The sequence below is a fragment of the Anser cygnoides genome, chromosome 10 (genome assembly GCF_040182565.1).
Source record: "Anser cygnoides isolate HZ-2024a breed goose chromosome 10, Taihu_goose_T2T_genome, whole genome shotgun sequence".
In the NCBI taxonomy this organism is placed as follows: domain Eukaryota; kingdom Metazoa; phylum Chordata; class Aves; order Anseriformes; family Anatidae; genus Anser; species Anser cygnoides.
The window spans coordinates 15,411,900-15,429,921 of record NC_089882.1 but is presented as its reverse complement, the minus strand read 5'-3'; the positions used below and the strand labels follow the sequence as shown (position 1 = coordinate 15,429,921).

Sequence of the window (18,022 nt, the reverse complement as noted above, 5' to 3'; positions counted from 1 at the left end):
TGAGGTGAAATCCGATGGCTTGGCCAAGCGGATCGCCCTCGTCACTGTAGCCGGGCTGGTGCCCACCACCGTGGTGTCAGGGCTGCAGAGGGGACGCGGACAAAGGTGACATGCTGCTGTCCCTCTGCATTGCCCACGCGTGGAGGAGCCTGTCCCCATGTCAGCAGCGCCTGCCCTCCCTTTGGTGCAGTGCCAGCCACGTTGGCCCCACCAAGCCCCTCTCCGTACCCTGAGTCCCCCCAGGAACATGTCCCCATGTCCCCACGGAGACACCTGGCTGTCCCACCCCGATGCCCAAGTGACATCCCCCTGCGTGGGGGACACCCTCCGGTCCCCCTCCTCGGCGTGCCGCCCTCCCACCCTTTGCTGTGCACTTTGCTGAGGGAAGGGCCCCACGGGCTGGGGACCCTTGGGTCCCCCCTGCCCCGGCACCCGCCGGCTGCTAGGACCCAGCAGCTCTCCCCGTGGGACCGCTGCTGCCAGCGGGCAGGCAGAGCCCGGGTGTGACAGCCGGTGCCATCCGCGGCAGGCAAACACGATGACTAACGGGTGACAGCCGCGGGGAAGGGGGGACCGGGGGGGGACGTGGCCTCCGGGAGCCCCAGTCCCGCCGCGGGAGCAGCGCCGGCGAGGAGGAGCGGCCCGGCGGCGAGGGGAGCGTCACCCATCTCCCGAGGAGCAGAGGTGCGTGGGTCCCACGCCGCCACCCAGGGACCCCCGGCCGCGAGGAGGGGGACCCAGAGAGGGGGTTGCGGGGATGGGGCACGTGGGGTTTGCTTTGCCCCTGGTGGGCAGGGGGACAGGGTGGCCGTCAGGCCGGCCGGGGTGCCAGCGGGTCCCGGCAGTGCCAGCCCTTTGCTGCCACCTCCCCGGGCACCTCTCCCTGCTCCAGCATCTCCGGGGCATTCTGGAGACCCTCCATGGGTTTCTCCACAGCTCTTCCTTGTTCTGCTCCTTCTCCTTCACACCCCTCTCCCCTCCCCAACAGGCAAGGGGCCTGCTCACGAGAAGACAGTGGCCATGGCTGCGGTGGGGCTTCCCTCCGCGGGAGGCAGGAGAATTGTCCCTGTGACACGGGCACCAGAGCTGCTGGCTTAGTCCTCGGGTGGCATGGCGAGCCGGGTGGGGCCCAACACCACAGACGGCCTCGAGGCGCCCCCCATCCCAGAGCAATCCGCCGCGCAGGAGGTTGTCGGCCTCCTCTGCATGGTGCTGCTCACCATCACTGCCTTGGTGGCCAACGTAGTGGTGATGGTCGTCATCCTCAAAACCCCCCTTCTCAGGAAGTTCATCTTCGTCTGCCATCTCTGCGCGGTTGACCTCCTCTCTGCCATTTTCCTCATGCCCCTGGGGATCATCTCCAGCTCCTCCTGCTTCGACAGGGTCATCTATAGCATTGCTGAGTGCCAGGCCTTGATATTCCTGAACGTCTGCTTCATCAGTGCCTCCATCCTCACCATCTCCATCATCAGCGTGGAGCGGTACTACTACATCGTCCACCCCATGCGGTACGAGGTCAAGATGACCATCAGGCTGGCAGTGGCCGGCGTCGTCTTCATTTGGGTCAAGTCCGTTCTCATCACTGTCTTAGCGTTGGTGGGCTGGCCTCAAGACAACGGGGCCACCAGTGCAAGCCGGTGCACAGTCTACTGGAGCCCCGGGGCCCACAAGAAGGCGTTTGTGATCATCTTCAGCATCGTCTGCTTCGTCTTGCCCACCATCATCATCTTTGCTGTCTACTGCAGCGTGTACCGAGTGGCTCGGCTGGCGTCCCTGCAGCACGCGCCCATGCCGGCACAGGCGGCTGTCCCGGGGCACCGCTCCGGCTCCGCTGCCAGCCAAGTGACCATCGTCACCGCCAGGAACCTGCCGCTGCCCAGGCTGTTGCCCGAGCGCTTTTTGGGAGGCCACAAAGCCATCCTCACCTTGGTCCTCATCGTGGGACAGTTCTTGTGCTGCTGGCTGCCCTTCTTCGCTTTCCACCTGCACTCCTCCGTCACCGCTGGCGCGGTGGGCGGTGGGCACGGGGAGATGACGGTCACCTGGATCGCCTACTCCTCCTTCGCCATCAACCCCTTCTTCTACGGGCTGCTGAACCGCCAGATCCGGGAGGAGCTGGCCCGGCTCTGGCGCAGCTGCCTCAACCGGCCCCTGGGCCAGGAGCTGTGTTTGTCCGTCTCGGAGGCCTCCGTCCAGGAAAACTTCCTGCAGTTCCTCCAGCGAGCAACGTGCACGCTGGAAACCCGCTCCAGCTGCATCGGCCCCAGCCCCAGGAACAGGCTGGACCAGAGCAAGGTGGGCTTCCCCATCCCAGGGCAAGTTCCTGAGGAGAGCGGCTGAGGAGCAGGGAGCCCTGTCCCACCACGCCGGGCAGGGACTGATCAGCCCTCTGGGACCCAGCCCCTTGGACCTGGGGGGGGTCTTTGGCCAGGTTTTGCCTCCCCTCTGAGCTTGCGTGGTGGAGGAAAGTTTCCACACCAGATTTCGTGAGCCTTCATCTCCCTTCTGCACGCTGGGAGCCGCCAGCACGGCCCAGCTGCGTGGATGTGGGACGCGGGAAGCTGAGGGGCTCCCACACGGACCCCCCATTGTCCCGTGGGACCCCTGCCAGGGCGCTCGCAGCAGGGAAGGAGCGGGCCCCCCTGCACCCTTCCCCGGCCCAGCTAACACCACTAACACCAGTAACACCAGCGCTCTGGGCGGCAGCTCGGGAACCCTCCCTTGGGGCGGGGGATCAGGCCCCCAGCACCTCCTCTCTTGAAAGAAAGGAGTCAGGGACACTGAGGGGACGCTGGGGGGACACATTGCCACCCAGAAGGGGAGACCCCCCTGCCCCCGTACTAACTGGGGGGAAGCTGCCCACGGCAGGGAGGGGGCTCTGGGAAGACTTTCAGAGAGCTTGAGACCAAGGGCCAGCACCCCTGGCCACAGGGCCACCGCCACCCCTCTGGAGTCACCCCCAGAACTGGGGGTGTCTCCCCCGGGGGGATGGAATTTTTTTTTTTTTCACCCGTAAATTTTATCTTTTTATTAAACCATTGATAAGTTACAAAGGAGGAAAAATATAGACTTATATATACAGCATTTCCAAGCCAGCAGGCTCTCGGAGGGGGTTGCTGGGAGGGAGGCGACAGCCACAGGGCAGCCAGGGGAGGGCCCCCCCACCACAGCCGAGGGATGGGGGACCCCAGAGAGCCCAGGCAGCCCCTCATCAGCAGGATCTGGCCTTCAGGTGCAGCCCACGGGGCCAGGGATGGCAGGAGAGGGGCAGCATTGTGGGCAGGGGCATGGGCAGGAGGGCTAGGGACACGGGACAAGGGACACCTGGCACTGGGAGGGTGGCCCCCCTGATGGGGACAGCCCCCCACCAATACCAGGGGACATGTAGGAAAGCTTGGGGGGGGGGGGGGAAGAGGGGGCACAGTGCTGCCAGGACGCGCATCAGAGCAAACCCTTTGCTCCAGCAGGCATCGACCCCGGGAGCGCCATCCCCTGGGCATGGGACGCTGGGGTGGGTGCCTGGCAGGGGCTGGGGGACAGGGTGGCGGGCAGGGGGTGTCCTCGGCACGGGGTGGCCCCAGGACCCCCCCTTTTCCACCCGCGGAGGGGCTCAATAGGGGGAGAACTTCTGCCGGTCAGCTTTCTTGGTGCCGTTGGCCGCCGAGATCTTGGTCGTGTAGGTGGCGGTGCCGCCGTTGGCACCCGCCACGGAGGACGGGGACAGTGCCAGGAAGGAGACCGGCTTCAGGCCGATGAAGTTGGAGAGGGAGAGGGCGTAGGGGGTGCCCAGCAGGGCCGGCGGGGCGGCAGCCACGGCAGGCAGGGCTGCGCCGGAGCCCGGGGCGAGCGGCTGGGAGAAGCCCACGCCGAGGTCCACGGAGCCAGGGCCGGGTGGCACCTGGGAGGTAGATTTGGCCGTCTCTAAGCTGGGGGGGGGGCAAGAGGGAGGGACAGGGTGGTGAGGGTCATGGTGACAAAGGGGGGGGGGGTCACCTGCCCGCTGTAGGGCATGTAGACCCCGCGCCCCATCCCTTCAGGCACGGGTCCCTGCGGCGCATCCTGGGCACCCCGCTGGGGCAGGGGGGCTGAGACCCTGCGGGGTCCGGGGCCCTGCCCTATTGTCTCAGGACCTCAAGATGCCCGCCTTCACGTGTGGGGGGTCCCCAAAAGCTGCGGTGCTGGGAGGTGCCACTCTTGCAGCCAGCATCCCCCCCCCCGCCCCGCTGCTTTTTGGGGGGTGGGGAGCTTACCAGGCGGTGATGAGGTACTGAGCCAGGGTGATGCTGACGGGGGACCCGGTGATGGTGACGTGCCGCTCACTGGAGCCCTCGGTCTGGTTCCCGATCTTGATGTGGGCGCCCGACATCTGCCGGATCTCGCTGATCTTGCTGCCGTGCCGGCCGATGATGCAGCCGATCAGCTGGGGACACAGAACCAGGCTGAGCGGGGCCGGGCGTCCCGGGGGAAAATCGGGACTTTGCGAGGCCGCGCTCTGCTGGAGCAGGGAGCTCCCAGGGGCTGCGGAGGGGGTACGGGTGGGTGCAAGCCACGCCGCCACCCCCCCCCCCCCGCTGGTCCCAGGACCCACACGTACATCGTTGGGCACCAGGAACTCCTGGGAGCTGCTCTGCGAGCTGGAGTCCAGGCCTGGAGGGAGAGGTGGAAGTGTTAGGGGGGGGTCTCCAGCAGCCCCGTGCCCCCCAACCCCATGCTGGCCGTGGGGACAGACCTGAAGGAGCCGTTGGGAGAGGCCGTGGGGAGGATGGGATGTGGGCACTGGTCTCCTGCCATGAGGCTGGAGGGCTCGGGGCAGCATGGGCACCCCAGGAAACCAAAAAAAGGGGTCTTGGGGTGGGGAGGGCATACCAAGGAGATGGGACTGGGGAGGGCACAAGGGATGGGGACCCCCCTGCCATTGCCAGGGCCAGGAGTAGGTCAGAAGGGGCATAGCCCCCCAGTGCCCAGCCCCGAGGGGAGCTCACCTGGCACCATGGAGGGTGGGTGGCCCAGGGACGTGAAGGGCACCGTGTGCCCCGACAGCTGCTGCAGCTTCGTGACCTGCCCGGGCATTGCGAGGAGACAGAGGCGTCAGGGGTGATGGCAGAGCCCCCTTATCCCCCAGGCCGGGCTCTGGCACCCGTGCAGCGCACAGCCTGTTCCAGCTGGGGGCTGGCACACACCTCGTGCCCACGGGGACATCCCCCAGGGTCCCACCTGTGCCCCAGCACGGGGGACGGGGACAGAGCTGCACCCCGTGTGCCAGGGGGTGGGAAAGACTCACCTCTGCTGGAGAGACCCCTCCGTACTGCCCCTGCATGGAGAAACCCTGGGGGGGACGATGGGTGTCAGCTGGGGGCCACGGGGGGACCCCTGCCCGCACAGACAGGGGACAGCAAGGAGACCCCCGCCCCCAAGCCCCGAGCCCACCAGAGCTACCCCTTGCCGGCAGGGGCTGGGCCCCCCCGCCCCGAGCCCCTTACCTGGTTGGCAGAGAGCAGGATGGTGCCCAGGGAGAGCCCGGGGTGGTAGGGGATGGTGGCCCCCTTCGGAGGCGACTGGAAAGGGAGGGAAGGAGGTGGAGGGGATGAGATAGGGTCGGGTGACCCCCCCCTCCCCCCAGCACCTACGGCCTCCCACACCGTCGGCAGGCTGGGCAGGGGTGCTCCCGCGGGCTGCCGTGCCCGGGGCTGGGCGGCTACCTCCAGGATGACGGCGCAGATCTGCCTCACGCACTGGATGATGGTGTCCGGCACCCCCGAGACGGTGACAGCGCGCTCAGTGGAGTTGGGCAGGAGGTCGCCAGCCACCTGCACCTGAGCCCCCGTGCTCTGGGGAGGCAAAGGGGGCTGCTGGGGTGGGGGGGGGGGGCTGCGATGCCTCTCGCTCTCCCCCCAGCCCCTCCCGGGACCTTTGTGCGGCCCGTGGGGTGATGCTCTGGCTCCTGCATCACTCCTCGGGGAGCGTGGTGGCACCCGAGCCGTGGGGCGGGCGACGGGGCCTCCCCCCGGGGCCTGGCCTCCCCAGCCTCACCTCCCGGATCTCTCTGATCTTCGCTCCGGCCTTGCCGATGAGCGAGCCGCACTGGCTGGCGGGGATGACGAGGCGCAGCGTCACCGGCGCTCTGCCCGCCGCGGCCCCCTCGGCGCTCCCTGCTCCCAGGTCCTGCGGAGGCGAGGAGGGGGGGGGGACGGACACGCGTGGCATTGGACCCCCAGGCATTGGAGGGGGGGGGGGGGCGATCCCGGCACCTTGCTGGGGAAGGGGGGGGCTGCCCACCTCCTCCAGCTTGAAGGCGATCATGGAGACGGCACGGAAGACGGCATCGGTGGAGCCGGTGATGGTGGTGATGCGCTCGGGGCAGGACCCCTCCGAGATGGTGATGCGTGCGCTGCTCTGGGGACGGTGGCGCGCCCTGTCAGGGGGGCCTTGTGCTCGGCCAGCACGGGGCGGGGGGCAGCACGTTGCAGGCCCTTGGGCTTGACCTCCCCCCTGGCAGAGAGCTCACCGGGGGCTTCATCCTTGATGCTGCCCCCCTCCGGCTTTTCCTTTCCCCGTGCCCCCGGGCTCTCCCCATCCCACCGCCCCGTGCGTCCAGCTGGGGTGCCCGGGCTGGGCAGGGACCCTGCCAACGGTGGGAGGCACCGGGACAGAGGACCCCGCAGCCGCCCGGTACGCCCTTACCTGCTCTCGTATCCTCTTAACCGTCTCTCCTTTCTGCGGGGAGAGGAACAGGGCCGGTGGTCAGGGCCAGGAGCCCCCAGGGCCAGCAGAGCCCGGGGCCCCCCAGCTCTTACCTTGCCGATGATGCTGCCGATCTCCTGCGGGAGCAGAGGCCAGGGCAGCCCCGTTAGTGGGCAGCGCCCCAGCCCGGCCCCGGGGACACGCGGCCGGTGACACCGGGGCAGAGCTGGCAGGGGCGAGGAGAGCCCGGGCTTAGGATGGGGGCAAGGAATCCTCCTGGAAACGCTCATCCCTGGGGGGTGGGCGCTCCAGCACGGCCCCCCCCTCCAGCAGTTACCTTGCCGTGCATGAGCATGCGCAGGGTCAGGGTGATGCTGAGCTCCGGCTCCTCGGGGCCACCCTCCGCGCCGCTCAGTCCGTCCGGCGATGCCATGGCCTGGGGGACACGGGGGGGGGGGGAATCTCCTTGGGGGGGGCAGCCGGGGACGTGGCCGGGGTACATCCCCCCCCGCCACCACACCCAGCGGCCAGCACCGGGGATGCAGAGGGGTGGCCTGGCGCGCCGTGGACCCCCGGGCGGGGGGGGGACCAGCCCTGCTCTGGCTCCTGCCCATAGCCGGGGGGGGCGGGGGGGGGGAGACCCAGACTCTGCTCTCCCCCCCCACCCCCAGAAGAGGAGAAACTGAGGCAGGGGCCGGCTGCCTGCGGGGAGCGGGCTGCGGGAGGGGGTCCGGCTTCGCACGCCCACCCTGCCCAGGGGTAACCGAGGCCGCCGCGGCCCCCCCTCCCCCCAGCAGCACCCCGGGGGGCCCGGGGGCGGCTCGTCCCCGCGGTGCCAGCAGGGGAGGGGACAGCAGGGGAGGGGACAGCAGCGGAGGACAATCGCCGCGTGTCCGGCCGCGGGTGGGCGGCCCCGGCTGGCTGCCGGCGGCGATGCCAAGCGGGCTGGGAAACAAAGCACCCGTGTCGGGGCCGGGCCCGGGGGGGACGGGGGGGGGGGGGGACGGGATGGGGGGGGGCACGGCTATTTCGGGGGCTCTGCCAGGGCTCCCCGCCGACCACGGCACATCGGGGAAACGGGATTTTTTTTTTGGGGGGGTGGGGGGGGCGTCTCTGTGCCCCTGGGTGAGCGGCAGCGGGGACAAAAGAGGGGACACGGGGGCGGGGGGGGGGGAGTGTCCGTGTCCCCCCGCCCGCCGGGGGGAGGGAGCGGCGGGGCCGGGGGCTGGGTGCCGATGGGCGCCTCCCTGCCCCTGTCCCTGTCCCCGTCCCCGTCCCTGTCCCCGTCCCCTGCGCGGCGTCGGAGCTGCCAGCCCCGAGGGGGGCAGGAGGAGGTGGTGGCGAGGGGGGGTGGACACGACAGGGCGGGCATCCCCCCCCCGCCCCCATTTCCCAGAAGGAAACGTATCCCCCCCCCGCCCCCCGGGTGCCGCCCGTCCGGTACCTTTCCGTGCGCCCGCTGCCGCCGCCGGCCCCGCTCAGTGCCACATCGCTGCCGGTGCCGCCGAGTGACACCCGGGGCAGGGACAATGAGCCGCTTGACGGGCTCGGGCCAGCCTGGCAGCCCCGGCCCCCACCCCGGCCCGCTGGGGCCCCCCTCGCTCTTCCCCTCTCCCACATCCCTCCCTCCGGGATCCTATTACAGCGGATAAGAGACACTGGGAGGAACAATGCACCCTGGGTAAGGCCATCTGCCACCGCTGGGGACATTCCTGCCCCCCCCCTGCCCCCCCCTTGGCTCGCACATCGCCCCTCTTTGTAATTGCATTTTGTTTCCTGGAAGCCGATCAGCTGGCAGGGCTCAAAGGGCTCAAGGGCACCGGGCGGGCGGGCAGGGCCGCGGATGGCGGCCGGCACCCGAGGGCCCTCCGGCACCCAGGGGTGCTGCTGGGAGCGCCCTGGAGCCCGTCTGGACGGCGGGAGAGGGATGTGGTGAGGACCCCCCCCCCAACACCACGCCGGACCCACCGAGGGCAGCAGGATGCTAGGAGGCTCCCGCCCCCCGCCCCGCGCCCCCAAGCAGGTGTCCCCGGCGCGGGCGGCCGCACGCTGCCACCCTGCCGGTGTCACCCCCCCGCCCCCGCGGCCCCACTAAATCCTCCTGGGCCCTGGCGTAAGCGGCTAAAGCCCAGGCAGGCTTGGAGGGGGAGTATGGGGAGCAGGGGGGCTTGGCACCCCGCTGCTGGCCCCATCTGCACCCCGAGCGGCCGGCTCGGCAGCTCCAAGGGGGGAAAGGCAGGTGGTGGGCACGGTTTGTCCCTCCGTCTGTCCGGCCAGGCGTCTGTCTGGCCTCCCCGCCCCTCCATCTGTTCACGGCAATAAATCCCCTGGGTGCTTGAACACGCTGCTGCCGCCGTGGGCAGGGGACAGCCAGGGCTGGCAGTCACCTTTTAAGCCCCTTCGGATTACCCTGGGTGTGGGTGCGCGGCCAGAGGGGTGGGAAGAGGAAGAGGAGGAGAGGGAGGAGGCGGAGGAGGCCGGGACACGGGAGCAATGCCCTGTGGCCAAACACCCGGATGTCCTGGCCCTCCTCGGTGGCTGTCACCTGATGCGCGTAACACGGTGGCCATGGAGGACAGTGGAAGGCGAGGGGGGAACCGGTGAGAATGAAGCAGGAGGGCAGCAGCAAAGCTCGCGGCTTTATTTGGTCCTGGTGGGGGGTGGTGCCAGGCTCCCCCGCTGGCCCCGTGCCCCGTCCCGCTCACTCCAGCTGCTGTAGGAAGGCCAGGAGCCCGCGGTGCCACTCCTCGGGCTTGTCCAGGTAGCAGGCGTGCCCGGCGCCCTGCAGCACCAGCACCTGGTGCTCAGGGAGGTGCCGCAGGTTGTTCAGGCTGGCCTGGCCCAGCTCCACGTCCTGGTCCCCGTACACGATCAGCGTGGGCGTCTGCAGAAGGGAACACACTGAGGATGAGGCAGGGAGATGCTCGCTCTCCTCCGTGCCCACCAAAGCATCGTGTGGACGGCACAAGCATCTCCAATCTCTGTCCCCCGGGAGACGGGAGATGGGGACGGGGAGGGGGATGCTCCTGGCCCAGGATGGAAAGGGGATGTGCTCCCGCCCCCCTCCTCGTGCCCCCCATCGCCCTTACTTTGATCTGGGCGTACTGCTCCACCGGGAACTTGTCGGTGCAGATGGGTGCCACGGGCACGTAGGCTTTCACCAGGTGCCCGTGCTGGAAGAGGAAGGGCAAGGAGTACATGCCGCTGAGCGAGGGGCTGACCACCACGGCCGGGCTGAGGCTCAGCGCCTCCACGACGGCCTTCAGGAAATCCCCTGGCACCGGCTGCCCCACAGGCGCGGGGGCCACGGCGTCCTTGGAGCGCCCCAGCCCTGCGGTGCGGGACAAGAGAGGGGACGTCACCCAAGGGCCCGTGCCACACGTCGCCCACGGGACGACGGGCGGCAGCGGCGGCTCGGGGCCCGCCACCGGGCACCGGCACGAGCGGCCTCCGCCTGCCGGTGCTCGGCGCCGCCCGCGCCTTACCGGGCAGGTCGATGGCCACGGCTCGGTGGCCGGCGTCAGCCAGCACGGCCAGCGTCTGCAGCTGGAGCCAGGTGTCGGAGGAGAAGCGGATGCCGTGCAGCAGCAGCACGCTCAGCCGCGGCGCCCGCCCGCCCGGTTGGGCCTGCCGGTAGAAGAGGCTCTGCCCCGCCGCGGCCACGGTGCCCTCGGTGAGCTGCGGGGCCGCCATGCCGGGGGGCCCGGGGGCTCGGCGGCGGGGCTCGGCTCCCCGCTGTCCCGTACCCCCGCTCCTTCGCCTCCCTCCGTGCCCCGCTCCGCCGGGACAGGCCCCGGGGCCAAAGGGCGGCGGGGGCGGAGAGCGGCGGGGCCGGGCCCGGGGGCGGGGCGCCGCCGGGGAGCGAGACGAGCGCCGAGCCGAGCGCTAGCCCGAGCCGAGCCGAGCGGAGCCGAGCCGAGCCCAGCCGAGCGGAGCCCAGAGCCGAGCCGAGCCGAGCCGAGCCGAGCCGAGCCGAGCCGAGCCCGAGCCCAGCCGAGCCGAGCCGAGCCGAGCGAGCTCAGCCGAGCCGAGCCGAGCCGAGCCGAGCCGAGCCGAGCCCAGCCGAGCCCAGCCGAGCCCAGCCGAGCCCAGCCGAGCCAGCCGAGCCGAGCCGAGCCGAGCCGAGCCCAGCCGAGCCGAGCCGAGCCGAGCCGAGCCGAGCCCAGCCCAGCCGAGCCGAGCCGAGCCGAGCCGAGCCGAGCCGAGCCGAGCCGAGCCGAGCCGAGCCGAGCCGCCCTCCGGGCCCCATCCGCTCCCTCGGGGCCGGGCGGGGGCAGCCCCCGGGCTGGCACCAAGGGGGGGGGACCGGGGGTGCGGGGGGGCCGGGCCTGGCTGCGCCGCCACCGCCCCTCCAGGCGGGGCCTGGGGCGGCGAGGACCGGGGGCGCGGAGGAGCGGGGGGGCTCTCCCCGCAGCGCTGCCATGAGCCGCAGCCGCCCGGCGCTGCTGGCCCTCGGGGCGCTGCTCGCCTGCGCCCTCGTCCTGCTGCTGCCCGCCGCCCGCCGCCGCCCCCCGGCCCCGGGCCGCGGCGCCCCGGCCAACAGCACGGTGCGGAGGGGGACGGCGGCTGGGGCCGACCCCGCCGTCGCCTACCGGGAGGCAGCCGGGCCCCGCGCCCCCGGCCCCGGCAGGTGGGTCGCGCCCGCGGGCTGGAGCCCCGTGCCCCGGGGGCTGGCGGCCGCCCGGTGCTGCGGGCACGGCCCCGTGCTGAGCCCCCTGCCCGCGTCTGTCCCCTGCCGCAGGCCGGACGTCCTGTTCCTGCACGGCCAGGCCTTCACCTCCGCCACCTGGGAGGCCTTGGGGACGCTGGCGCTGCTCGCCGGAGAAGGGCACCGTGCGGTCGCAATAGATCTGCCCGGTAGGACCGCGGGGCTGCGCTCATCACGGGCCGTGAGCGGGCTCTGGAGCTCTTTAGGGAGCTAGGGCTGGGCCGTCCCCGCGGGGTGTCACCCGCCCGGCCACACAGACCCTGTGTGACACTGCCTGGCGCTTCTGGGGCTCGCGCTGGTGCCCGTTTTTGCCCAGCTGAGCCTCAGGGGCTCCCCAGCCTTGACGCCAACCTTGCACCCTTTGCCCACGCCAGGCTATGGGGACTCGCCCCCCACGGGGACGGTGGCCACGCAGCAGGGCCGGGTGGCCTTCCTGGAGCGCATCCTGGAGGAGCTGGGCCTGCGGAGGCCCGTCCTCGTCAGCCCGTCCATGAGCGGCCGCTTTGCCCTGCCCTTCCTCCTGCTGCGCGGGGACCGCCTGGCGGGCTTCGTGCCCATTGCGCCCGTGGGCACCCGGGACTATGCCGTGGGGCAGTACCAGCAGGTCCAGGTGAGGTGGCTGAGGTCGCGGAGGATGGGGGTGCGCTGGGTGGAGATGGGGAGCTGTGCCCCCGGCTCGGGGGGCGCTGGGCTCTGCCCTCCCTCAGCTTTCCGGAGGCCTGCAGGCTCCTGAGGCGACGGGTAGGGATTGGCATCTCCCTCCCTGACGTCCCGTCTCTCTCCCCTCTTCTTCAGACGCCCTCCCTGATCCTGTACGGTGACCGGGACACTGGCCTGGGCCACCAGGCCCTGCAGAGCCTCCGGCACCTCCCCAGGCACCGTGTGGTCGTGCTGCCTGGCGCTGGCCATGCCTGCTACCTGGACAAGCCGGGGGACTTCCACCGGGCGCTGCTGGGCTTCCTCGGCCAGCTGCAGTGAGCGATGTCCCCACGGAGCGGAGGATGGCGGGGTGGTGGCGCCCTGCTTTGTCACACAGCTGGGCCGTTCGTCCCCGTACCATGCTGGGTGGCAGCGCGCCCGGCCCTGAGAGACAGCAGGGAGCTGGGGGCGGCTTCTCCGAACAGCACCCGCTCTGCAGCAGCACCTGCCAGAGGCATCCAGAGGTTCCACGTCGCTTTGCCGGATTTTGAGAGACGTTTCGCAGCCACGGGGCATTCCCAGGGGGCTGCCCGCTGACCTGGGCAGGTCCCCCCCGGTGTCCCCTTCCCCGGCACCGTGGCTCTGAGCGCCGTGGCTTGGGGCGATGGGGACGGGACGGAGACGGGACGGGACGCGGCCGTTGTCTTTTGGGGTGCCCCCAAGGGGGCCGAGAACGTCGCCTGGAGGGGGGACGGCACATCTGGGGGCGACACGCGAGGCCAATAAACCGATCTGCTCCGGGCTCCGCTCGCCTCCCCGAGCGCTTCTTCGGACTGAGCGGCGGGCACCGGGCTCCCGGCCCGGGGGGGGGGAGGCGGAGCGGGGCCGGCCCGGGGGGGGGCGGAGCGGGGCCGGGCGGAAGCCCAGCGGCGGCGGCGGCGGCGCGGAGGTAGGGCCCGGTGCAACGGGGGGCCGGGGGCCGGCAGCGAGCGGCGGCCCCGTGCCCGTGCCCCTCTGCCCTTGTCCCCACGCCGCGCCCCCATCGCGGGACCCCCCGGCCTCGCCGCCCCGAGCGCGGTGCCCCCGCTCCCCGCCGTGCTGCCGGGGTCCGTCCCCCCCCCGCTCCCTGCCCGTGCCCCCTTGCACCCCCCCCGCCCCCCCTCCGCAGCCTCGGTCCCCTTTGAGCGCAGCCCCGCCTTGCAGCCCCCCCGCTCCGCACACCCGCGGTGTCCCCCTGTGCTCCCGCTCCCCTGTGTACCCCCCGCACCCCGTGTGCACCCCCCCCCCCCGGCCGCCCCGCGCCCCTCCTGTAGCCCCCCGCAGACACCCGCATGCCCTCGGCCACCCGTGCTTTCCCCGCACCCCCAGCCCCTTTCCTTCCCGGGGGCATTTCTTGCACGCCGGGGCGAACTTTGCCCCACGCTTTTAACGACAGCGGACTTTGGAGGGGGTGGTGGGTGATTAACCACCCCCTTTGCTCTTCCCCCAGAGCTCTGCAGCCCAGGAATGGCACCCGGGAAGCCAGGGAAGAGTGCGGGGGCCTCGGAGGACCCCTCGGTGACGCTATTCCGGGAGTACCTGCGGATTGACACCGTCCACCCCAAGCCTGACTATGGTGAGGAGGGGACGGGTGGGACAGGGGGGCGATGCGGGCGGCAGGGCTGGCGGCACGGCTCCTTCCCTTCCACCAGGCTTTGGACTGGCCTTTGGACCCACCTGCCTGGTTCCTTGGGCCAGGCCTGTCATGATCCAGGTGTAGGGGAATGCAGCTGCGCCTTATCTCTGCTGGTACCTGCGGTTTGGGGCCCTTGCAGGGATTTTCTTCCTCCTGTGGCGTGGCAGACCCACGGCCCAGCCTCCTCTTTCCATGCTGCCCTGGCTCCGGGACAAACGTTTGCGTTACCCCTACGTACCTCTCTCTCCTGTTAGTATTTCCAGCCTCCCACAAAAGTGCGTCAAGATGTTTGTCTCAGGCACCTGCAGGCGACGGGCTCCCCCGCTGGACTTTGCCTTACGCAGGGCACTGCCACCCTTGCTTTGTCCTGAACTCGCTCCCTTCATCTTTTTGTCATCCCCAGATGCGGCCATCCAGTTTTTGGAGCGCGTCGGCACCGACCTGGGCTTGGCCAGCCAGAAAGTGGAGGTGAGCGAGGCAGCACCGGCCCTGCTGCCGCTGTGCCTGTCCCATCCCAGCCCGGCCGTGGGGCTGTCCCCTCCCCACCACCCAGGAGATGGGCAGGAGGTGACTTCCCTGCTGCTCCTAATCCTCTGCTGACCCGAGTGCTTCCTTAAGCTCCTCTTGCAGCCTGTGTTTCTGCCGGTCCCCGCTGACCTTGATGGCCGGCTGTGCTATGATTAGCCGGGGACCGGGCAGGGCGATGTTGGCTGAAGATGTCCCTCATGCCTGGCTGGCACAGGGGACGCAGAGGGGCTGGGAGCCTCCCCTCAACTCTATCTGAACTGCAGCCAGGAGCTTGTGGCCGCTCACGGCCGCAGCCAAGGGGCTCTGGTGAGGGGACAAGTGTGCCCCAACCCACCGGGTGCCCCTGTCCGCACCCTAATGACATCCTGCCTTTGCTTGCAGGTGTGCCAGGGCCGTGTGGTGCTGGTCCTCACCTGGCTGGGCACGAACCCCCGCCTGCGCTCTATCCTGCTCAACTCTCACACCGATGTCGTGCCGGTTTTCGAGGTACGGGTACGGGGCAGGCTGGGCACAGCGGAGAAGGCGCGCGGCAGGAGGTCATGGCCGTTGTTCCCTGCAGGAGCACTGGACCTACCCGCCCCTCGAGGCCGTTAAGGATTCGCAAGGCAACATCTACGCCCGGGGTGCCCAGGACATGAAGTGCATCTCCATCCAGTGAGTGGAGGGCTCGGTGCTGGCTGGACGCGGCCTCGGAGCAGGGCGGGAGAGGATGCTGCCTTCCCTTGGTGCTGAGACGGAGCAGCATGCGGGTGCCACCTGGCTGGGGTGGCCCAGGGGATGCCAGCCCCTCTCCTTGCACCCAAGCACCCTTACACCACCCCCTCCCCACAGGTACCTCGAGGCCATCCGAAGGCTGAAGGCAGAGGGAAAGTGCTTTGCCCGCACCATCCACCTGACCTTCGTGCCTGGTAAGTCCCCAGGGAGCGCCCTGTCGAGGGGACAGGGTGGGCCGGCAGCCGGGTGACACTTTGTAGCTCCTCACAGTCTGGCATGGGGGACTTCTGCCTCCCTGCTCGGATTTTGGATTCTCCTAGCTCAGGGCTGAGGGGGTGCCCAGCTCTGAGGACAGCTGGTGGCAGCCAGGCTGGTGGGGAAGGAGGGCCCAGGGGTGCTGGGCTGGGGGACGCATTTATCCCCACCAGGCTTCTCCCTGCAGATGAGGAGGTGGGCGGACACAAGGGCATGGAGATGTTCGTGCAGCGCCCGGAGTTCAAAGCGCTCAACGTGGGCTTTGCCCTGGATGAGGGTGAGTGGCGGCAGGGTTGGCGTGGGACCCCCAGGGGATCTTTTCTCGTCTGGCACCCCCTGCACGTTGGCATCACCCCCAAGGCAGGGGCACCCAGTACGGCCTCTGGGGTCCTACTGGGGCACCCCAGCCAGTGACGCCCGCAGTGCCAGCCTCCTGCACCAGGGCCGTGTCTGTGCCCCTCTGACACCTTTCTGTGCCCACCACAGGCTTGGCCAGTCCGTCCGACACCTTCAGCGTCTTCTACGGTGAAAAGAGCCCTTGGTGTGAGTAATCACGTACCCACCGTCCTGTCCCTTGCTCTGCTGGGTGCTTCGGCATCGGGATGCCGGGTACACCCTGGGCTTCTGCTCAACGCCTCTCCCTCGTCCCCCGTGGCGGCAGGGATCAAGGTGAAGTGCACGGGCAGCCCCGGGCACGGGTCCCGCTTCATCAGCAACACGGCGGCCGAGAAGATGGTAAGTGAGTGGGGACAGCGGCGTGCCCTGCGGGGGACCCAGGGGTGGGAGCACCTTTCAGGGTCCCTCTTGGGATGGGCACCTGGCCTGTGCTTGGGAGCTGCTCTTGGGGCTGGGGATGGGCGAGTGGGGCTCCTGCAGGGCTGGAGGGCCGGCTGGGGCATGGTGCTCCCTGCCCAGCTGGTCCCGGGGGCGCTTAACCCCTGTGTTTGCCTCCCCAGCACAAAGTGATCACCTCCTTCCTGGCCTTCAGGGAGAGCGAGAAACAGAGGTAGGACGTGGCCACGGGGTGGCATCAGCTTTGCTTCGGTCCTTGGAGGGGCCCTGCCCTCTCTTGGCATCTCGGGGACCTGAAGGGAGGCTCAGATCCAGCACCGTGTCCCCTTGCCTCGGTTTACCTGTGTGGGGGTGGTGGCAGGGTGCACTTTCACTCCTCCTCCAGGGACGGAGGGTGACTCTCCCCTGTGTCCCCGAGGCTCAAATCTGACACGAGACTGACCCTGGGGGACGTCACCTCGCTCAACCTGACCATGCTGGAGGGGGGCGTCTCCTTCAACGTGGTGCCCTCCGAGATGGCCGCCGGCTTCGACATCCGCATCCCACCCACCGTGGACCTCAAGGTGGGCACGATGCTGGCCCTGCCGGGGGGGGCTGGGGCTGGGGGTGCCCCCACTCACACCGCTCCTTTGCTGTCTGCCGCAGGCCTTTGAGAAGCAGGTGGCCGGCTGGTGCCAGGCGGCTGGGGATGGTGTCACTTATGAGTTTCACCAGGTGAGGGCTCAGGGATAAAGGGCTCAGCACACTGTGCCCGTCCCCCCCTTGCAGCGTGCTCACCCCTTCTCTCCATCGCTCAGAAATGCATGGACCAGCACATCACCTCCACCGAGGAGTCTGACCCGTGGTGGAAGGCCTTCAGTGGGGTCTGCAGGGACATGTGAGTAGTGCCGCCAGGAAGAGAGAGACGGCGGGCACCTGGGGGACATCCTCTGGTCCGCAGGGCGGGGGGGGTCCTCTGGCGTCACGGAAGGGTTGGGAGAGAGTGCCCTTTGCTACGCCAGCATCTCACCGCACCCCATTTCCCCTGGAAAGGAGAGGATTGAGTGTCCCGCAGGGCTCATGGCTTAGGGACCTTTCTGGCTTGTTTTTGTGGGACCCGGCTGCCCCCATGCCGTGCTGACACCGCGTCTCGCTTTATAGGAAGCTGCAGCTCAAGCTTGAGATCTTCCCAGCTGCCACTGACAGCCGCTACATCCGAGCAGTGAGTGCTGATGCCAGCCTCCCCGCGTGTCCCTGGTGCTTGTCCCAGCCCCATTCTCACCCCGCTCTCCTGTCCCCAGGCAGGACACCCGGCCATCGGCTTCTCGCCTATGAACCGCACCCCGGTGTTGCTGCATGACCACAACGAGTTCCTCAACGAAGACGTCTTCCTGCGGGGCATTGACATCTACGCCCACCTCCTGCCCGCCCTGGCCTCTGTGCCCCCGCTGCCCGCCGAGGGCTAAGCCTTTAGGAGGGGACAGGGACGGGACCGGGGGGAGCAGAAGATGCCGGTCAGCACGCCAAGGAGCCTGCAGGCATCGTGCCACCTCTCTTAAGTGTCCCTCTACTGTGGCTGTGCAAAGGGCTGGCCTGATGGTGACACGTGTCCTGGCTGTGCCCTCGAAGGCTGGGTCTGGCCATTTCTAGGCGCCACGCTGAGGACCGTGTCCCCTTGCCCACGTGTCAGCGCAGCCCCAGGTGCCTCCTGCCCCGTGCCACCACAGCCACTGGGGCTTGCGTGAGCCCTGGGCTGTGTGCCCACGGCTTGTCCTGCTTCCCTGCCCGCTGTCAGGGGTGCTGGGGCCGTGCCACCCAGCCGGTGCCTCCCTGTCCCCACCACACAGATTCACTCAATAAATCTCCTTGGTAAGCAAGGCCAGGAGCAGGGGGGTCTGTCCGTCTGTCCAGGGGCAACTCCAGCACCTCGGAGAGGCCGGGCACGGAGGATTTTTATCTTCCCCTGCTTCACCTGGGTTCATCGGGCTGGGGAGGGGGAAGGGGCTGCGCTGGCAGGAGCCTGCCCGGGCAGGATCCGGCTCGGCCTGGGG

At 69.6% G+C, this 18,022-nt stretch overlaps 5 protein-coding genes across 7 annotated transcripts; 3 read left to right on the top strand and 2 right to left on the bottom strand.

Moving 5' to 3' along the window:
- Positions 1-348: 348 nt before the first annotated feature.
- On the top strand, positions 349-3,016 carry GPR62 (G protein-coupled receptor 62). The gene is made up of 2 exons (XM_048071115.2): positions 349-684; positions 989-3,016. Exon 2 carries the CDS (start codon positions 1,111-1,113, stop codon positions 2,338-2,340), a length of 1,230 nt encoding a protein of 409 aa, XP_047927072.2. The 5' UTR covers positions 349-684; positions 989-1,110; the 3' UTR covers positions 2,341-3,016.
- PCBP4 (poly(rC) binding protein 4) lies at positions 3,014-8,330 on the bottom strand. 2 transcript variants are annotated; one of them, XM_048071101.2, is made up of 13 exons: positions 8,126-8,329; positions 7,019-7,117; positions 6,795-6,818; positions 6,682-6,714; positions 6,277-6,393; positions 6,031-6,162; positions 5,700-5,828; positions 5,481-5,555; positions 5,282-5,326; positions 4,983-5,058; positions 4,595-4,647; positions 4,251-4,420; positions 3,014-3,926 (listed from the first exon to the last, which is right to left on the bottom strand). In XM_048071101.2, exons 2-13 carry the CDS (start codon positions 7,112-7,114, stop codon positions 3,611-3,613), a joined length of 1,266 nt encoding a protein of 421 aa, XP_047927058.1. In that variant the 5' UTR covers positions 7,115-7,117; positions 8,126-8,329; the 3' UTR covers positions 3,014-3,610. The 2 variants fall into 2 exon arrangements, with proteins under 2 accessions (XP_047927058.1, XP_066859573.1); XM_067003472.1 differs by lacking the exon at positions 5,481-5,555 and having other exon boundaries at positions 8,126-8,330.
- A 970-nt stretch (positions 8,331-9,300) lies between these two features.
- On the bottom strand, positions 9,301-10,524 carry LOC106042855 (putative protein-lysine deacylase ABHD14B). The gene is made up of 3 exons (XM_048071121.2): positions 10,167-10,524; positions 9,771-10,012; positions 9,301-9,565 (listed from the first exon to the last, which is right to left on the bottom strand). The coding sequence occupies exons 1-3, from the start codon at positions 10,372-10,374 to the stop codon at positions 9,383-9,385; spliced, it is 633 nt and encodes a 210-aa protein (XP_047927078.2). The 5' UTR covers positions 10,375-10,524; the 3' UTR covers positions 9,301-9,382.
- A 358-nt stretch (positions 10,525-10,882) lies between these two features.
- ABHD14A (abhydrolase domain containing 14A) lies at positions 10,883-12,831 on the top strand. The gene is made up of 4 exons (XM_048069988.2): positions 10,883-11,311; positions 11,423-11,538; positions 11,764-11,999; positions 12,185-12,831. The coding sequence occupies exons 1-4, from the start codon at positions 11,103-11,105 to the stop codon at positions 12,365-12,367; spliced, it is 744 nt and encodes a 247-aa protein (XP_047925945.2). The 5' UTR covers positions 10,883-11,102; the 3' UTR covers positions 12,368-12,831.
- A 48-nt stretch (positions 12,832-12,879) lies between these two features.
- On the top strand, positions 12,880-17,856 carry ACY1 (aminoacylase 1). Of its 2 annotated transcripts, none has more exons than XM_067003473.1 (15): positions 12,880-12,977; positions 13,518-13,643; positions 14,107-14,171; positions 14,613-14,717; positions 14,791-14,885; positions 15,063-15,139; positions 15,388-15,477; positions 15,687-15,743; positions 15,862-15,935; positions 16,157-16,206; positions 16,411-16,555; positions 16,638-16,706; positions 16,790-16,869; positions 17,133-17,193; positions 17,273-17,856. In XM_067003473.1, the coding sequence occupies exons 2-15, from the start codon at positions 13,535-13,537 to the stop codon at positions 17,435-17,437; spliced, it is 1,242 nt and encodes a 413-aa protein (XP_066859574.1). In that variant the 5' UTR covers positions 12,880-12,977; positions 13,518-13,534; the 3' UTR covers positions 17,438-17,856. The 2 variants fall into 2 exon arrangements, with proteins under 2 accessions (XP_066859574.1, XP_066859575.1); XM_067003474.1 differs by lacking the exon at positions 12,880-12,977 and adding an exon at positions 12,987-13,134.
- The last annotated feature ends 166 nt before the right edge of the window (positions 17,857-18,022 follow it).

Excerpts from the sequence above, each read along its gene's own strand:
- GPR62 (XM_048071115.2), top strand. The coding sequence starts at position 1,111 with ATGGCGAGCCGGGTGGGGCCCAACACCACAGACGGCCTCGAGGCGCCC.
- PCBP4 (XM_048071101.2), bottom strand. The coding sequence starts at position 7,114 with ATGGCATCGCCGGACGGACTGAGCGGCGCGGAGGGTGGCCCCGAGGAG. Across the intron at positions 6,819-7,018 it reads GCATGCTCATGCACGGCAAG|GAGATCGGCAGCATCATCGG; the intron begins GTAACTGCTGGA and ends CTGCTCCCGCAG. Across the intron at positions 5,829-6,030 it reads AGATCAGAGAGATCCGGGAG|AGCACGGGGGCTCAGGTGCA; the intron begins GTGAGGCTGGGG and ends TTGCCTCCCCAG.
- LOC106042855 (XM_048071121.2), bottom strand. The coding sequence starts at position 10,374 with ATGGCGGCCCCGCAGCTCACCGAGGGCACCGTGGCCGCGGCGGGGCAG. Across the intron at positions 10,013-10,166 it reads CGTGGCCATCGACCTGCCCG|GGCTGGGGCGCTCCAAGGAC; the intron begins GTAAGGCGCGGG and ends CCCGCACCGCAG. Across the intron at positions 9,566-9,770 it reads AGCAGTACGCCCAGATCAAA|ACGCCCACGCTGATCGTGTA; the intron begins GTAAGGGCGATG and ends TCCCTTCTGCAG.
- ABHD14A (XM_048069988.2), top strand. The coding sequence starts at position 11,103 with ATGAGCCGCAGCCGCCCGGCGCTGCTGGCCCTCGGGGCGCTGCTCGCC. Across the intron at positions 11,312-11,422 it reads CGCGCCCCCGGCCCCGGCAG|GCCGGACGTCCTGTTCCTGC; the intron begins GTGGGTCGCGCC and ends CCCCTGCCGCAG. Across the intron at positions 11,539-11,763 it reads GGTCGCAATAGATCTGCCCG|GCTATGGGGACTCGCCCCCC; the intron begins GTAGGACCGCGG and ends TGCCCACGCCAG.
- ACY1 (XM_067003473.1), top strand. The coding sequence starts at position 13,535 with ATGGCACCCGGGAAGCCAGGGAAGAGTGCGGGGGCCTCGGAGGACCCC. Across the intron at positions 14,886-15,062 it reads ATGAAGTGCATCTCCATCCA|GTACCTCGAGGCCATCCGAA; the intron begins GTGAGTGGAGGG and ends CCCTCCCCACAG. Across the intron at positions 15,936-16,156 it reads ACACGGCGGCCGAGAAGATG|CACAAAGTGATCACCTCCTT; the intron begins GTAAGTGAGTGG and ends TTGCCTCCCCAG.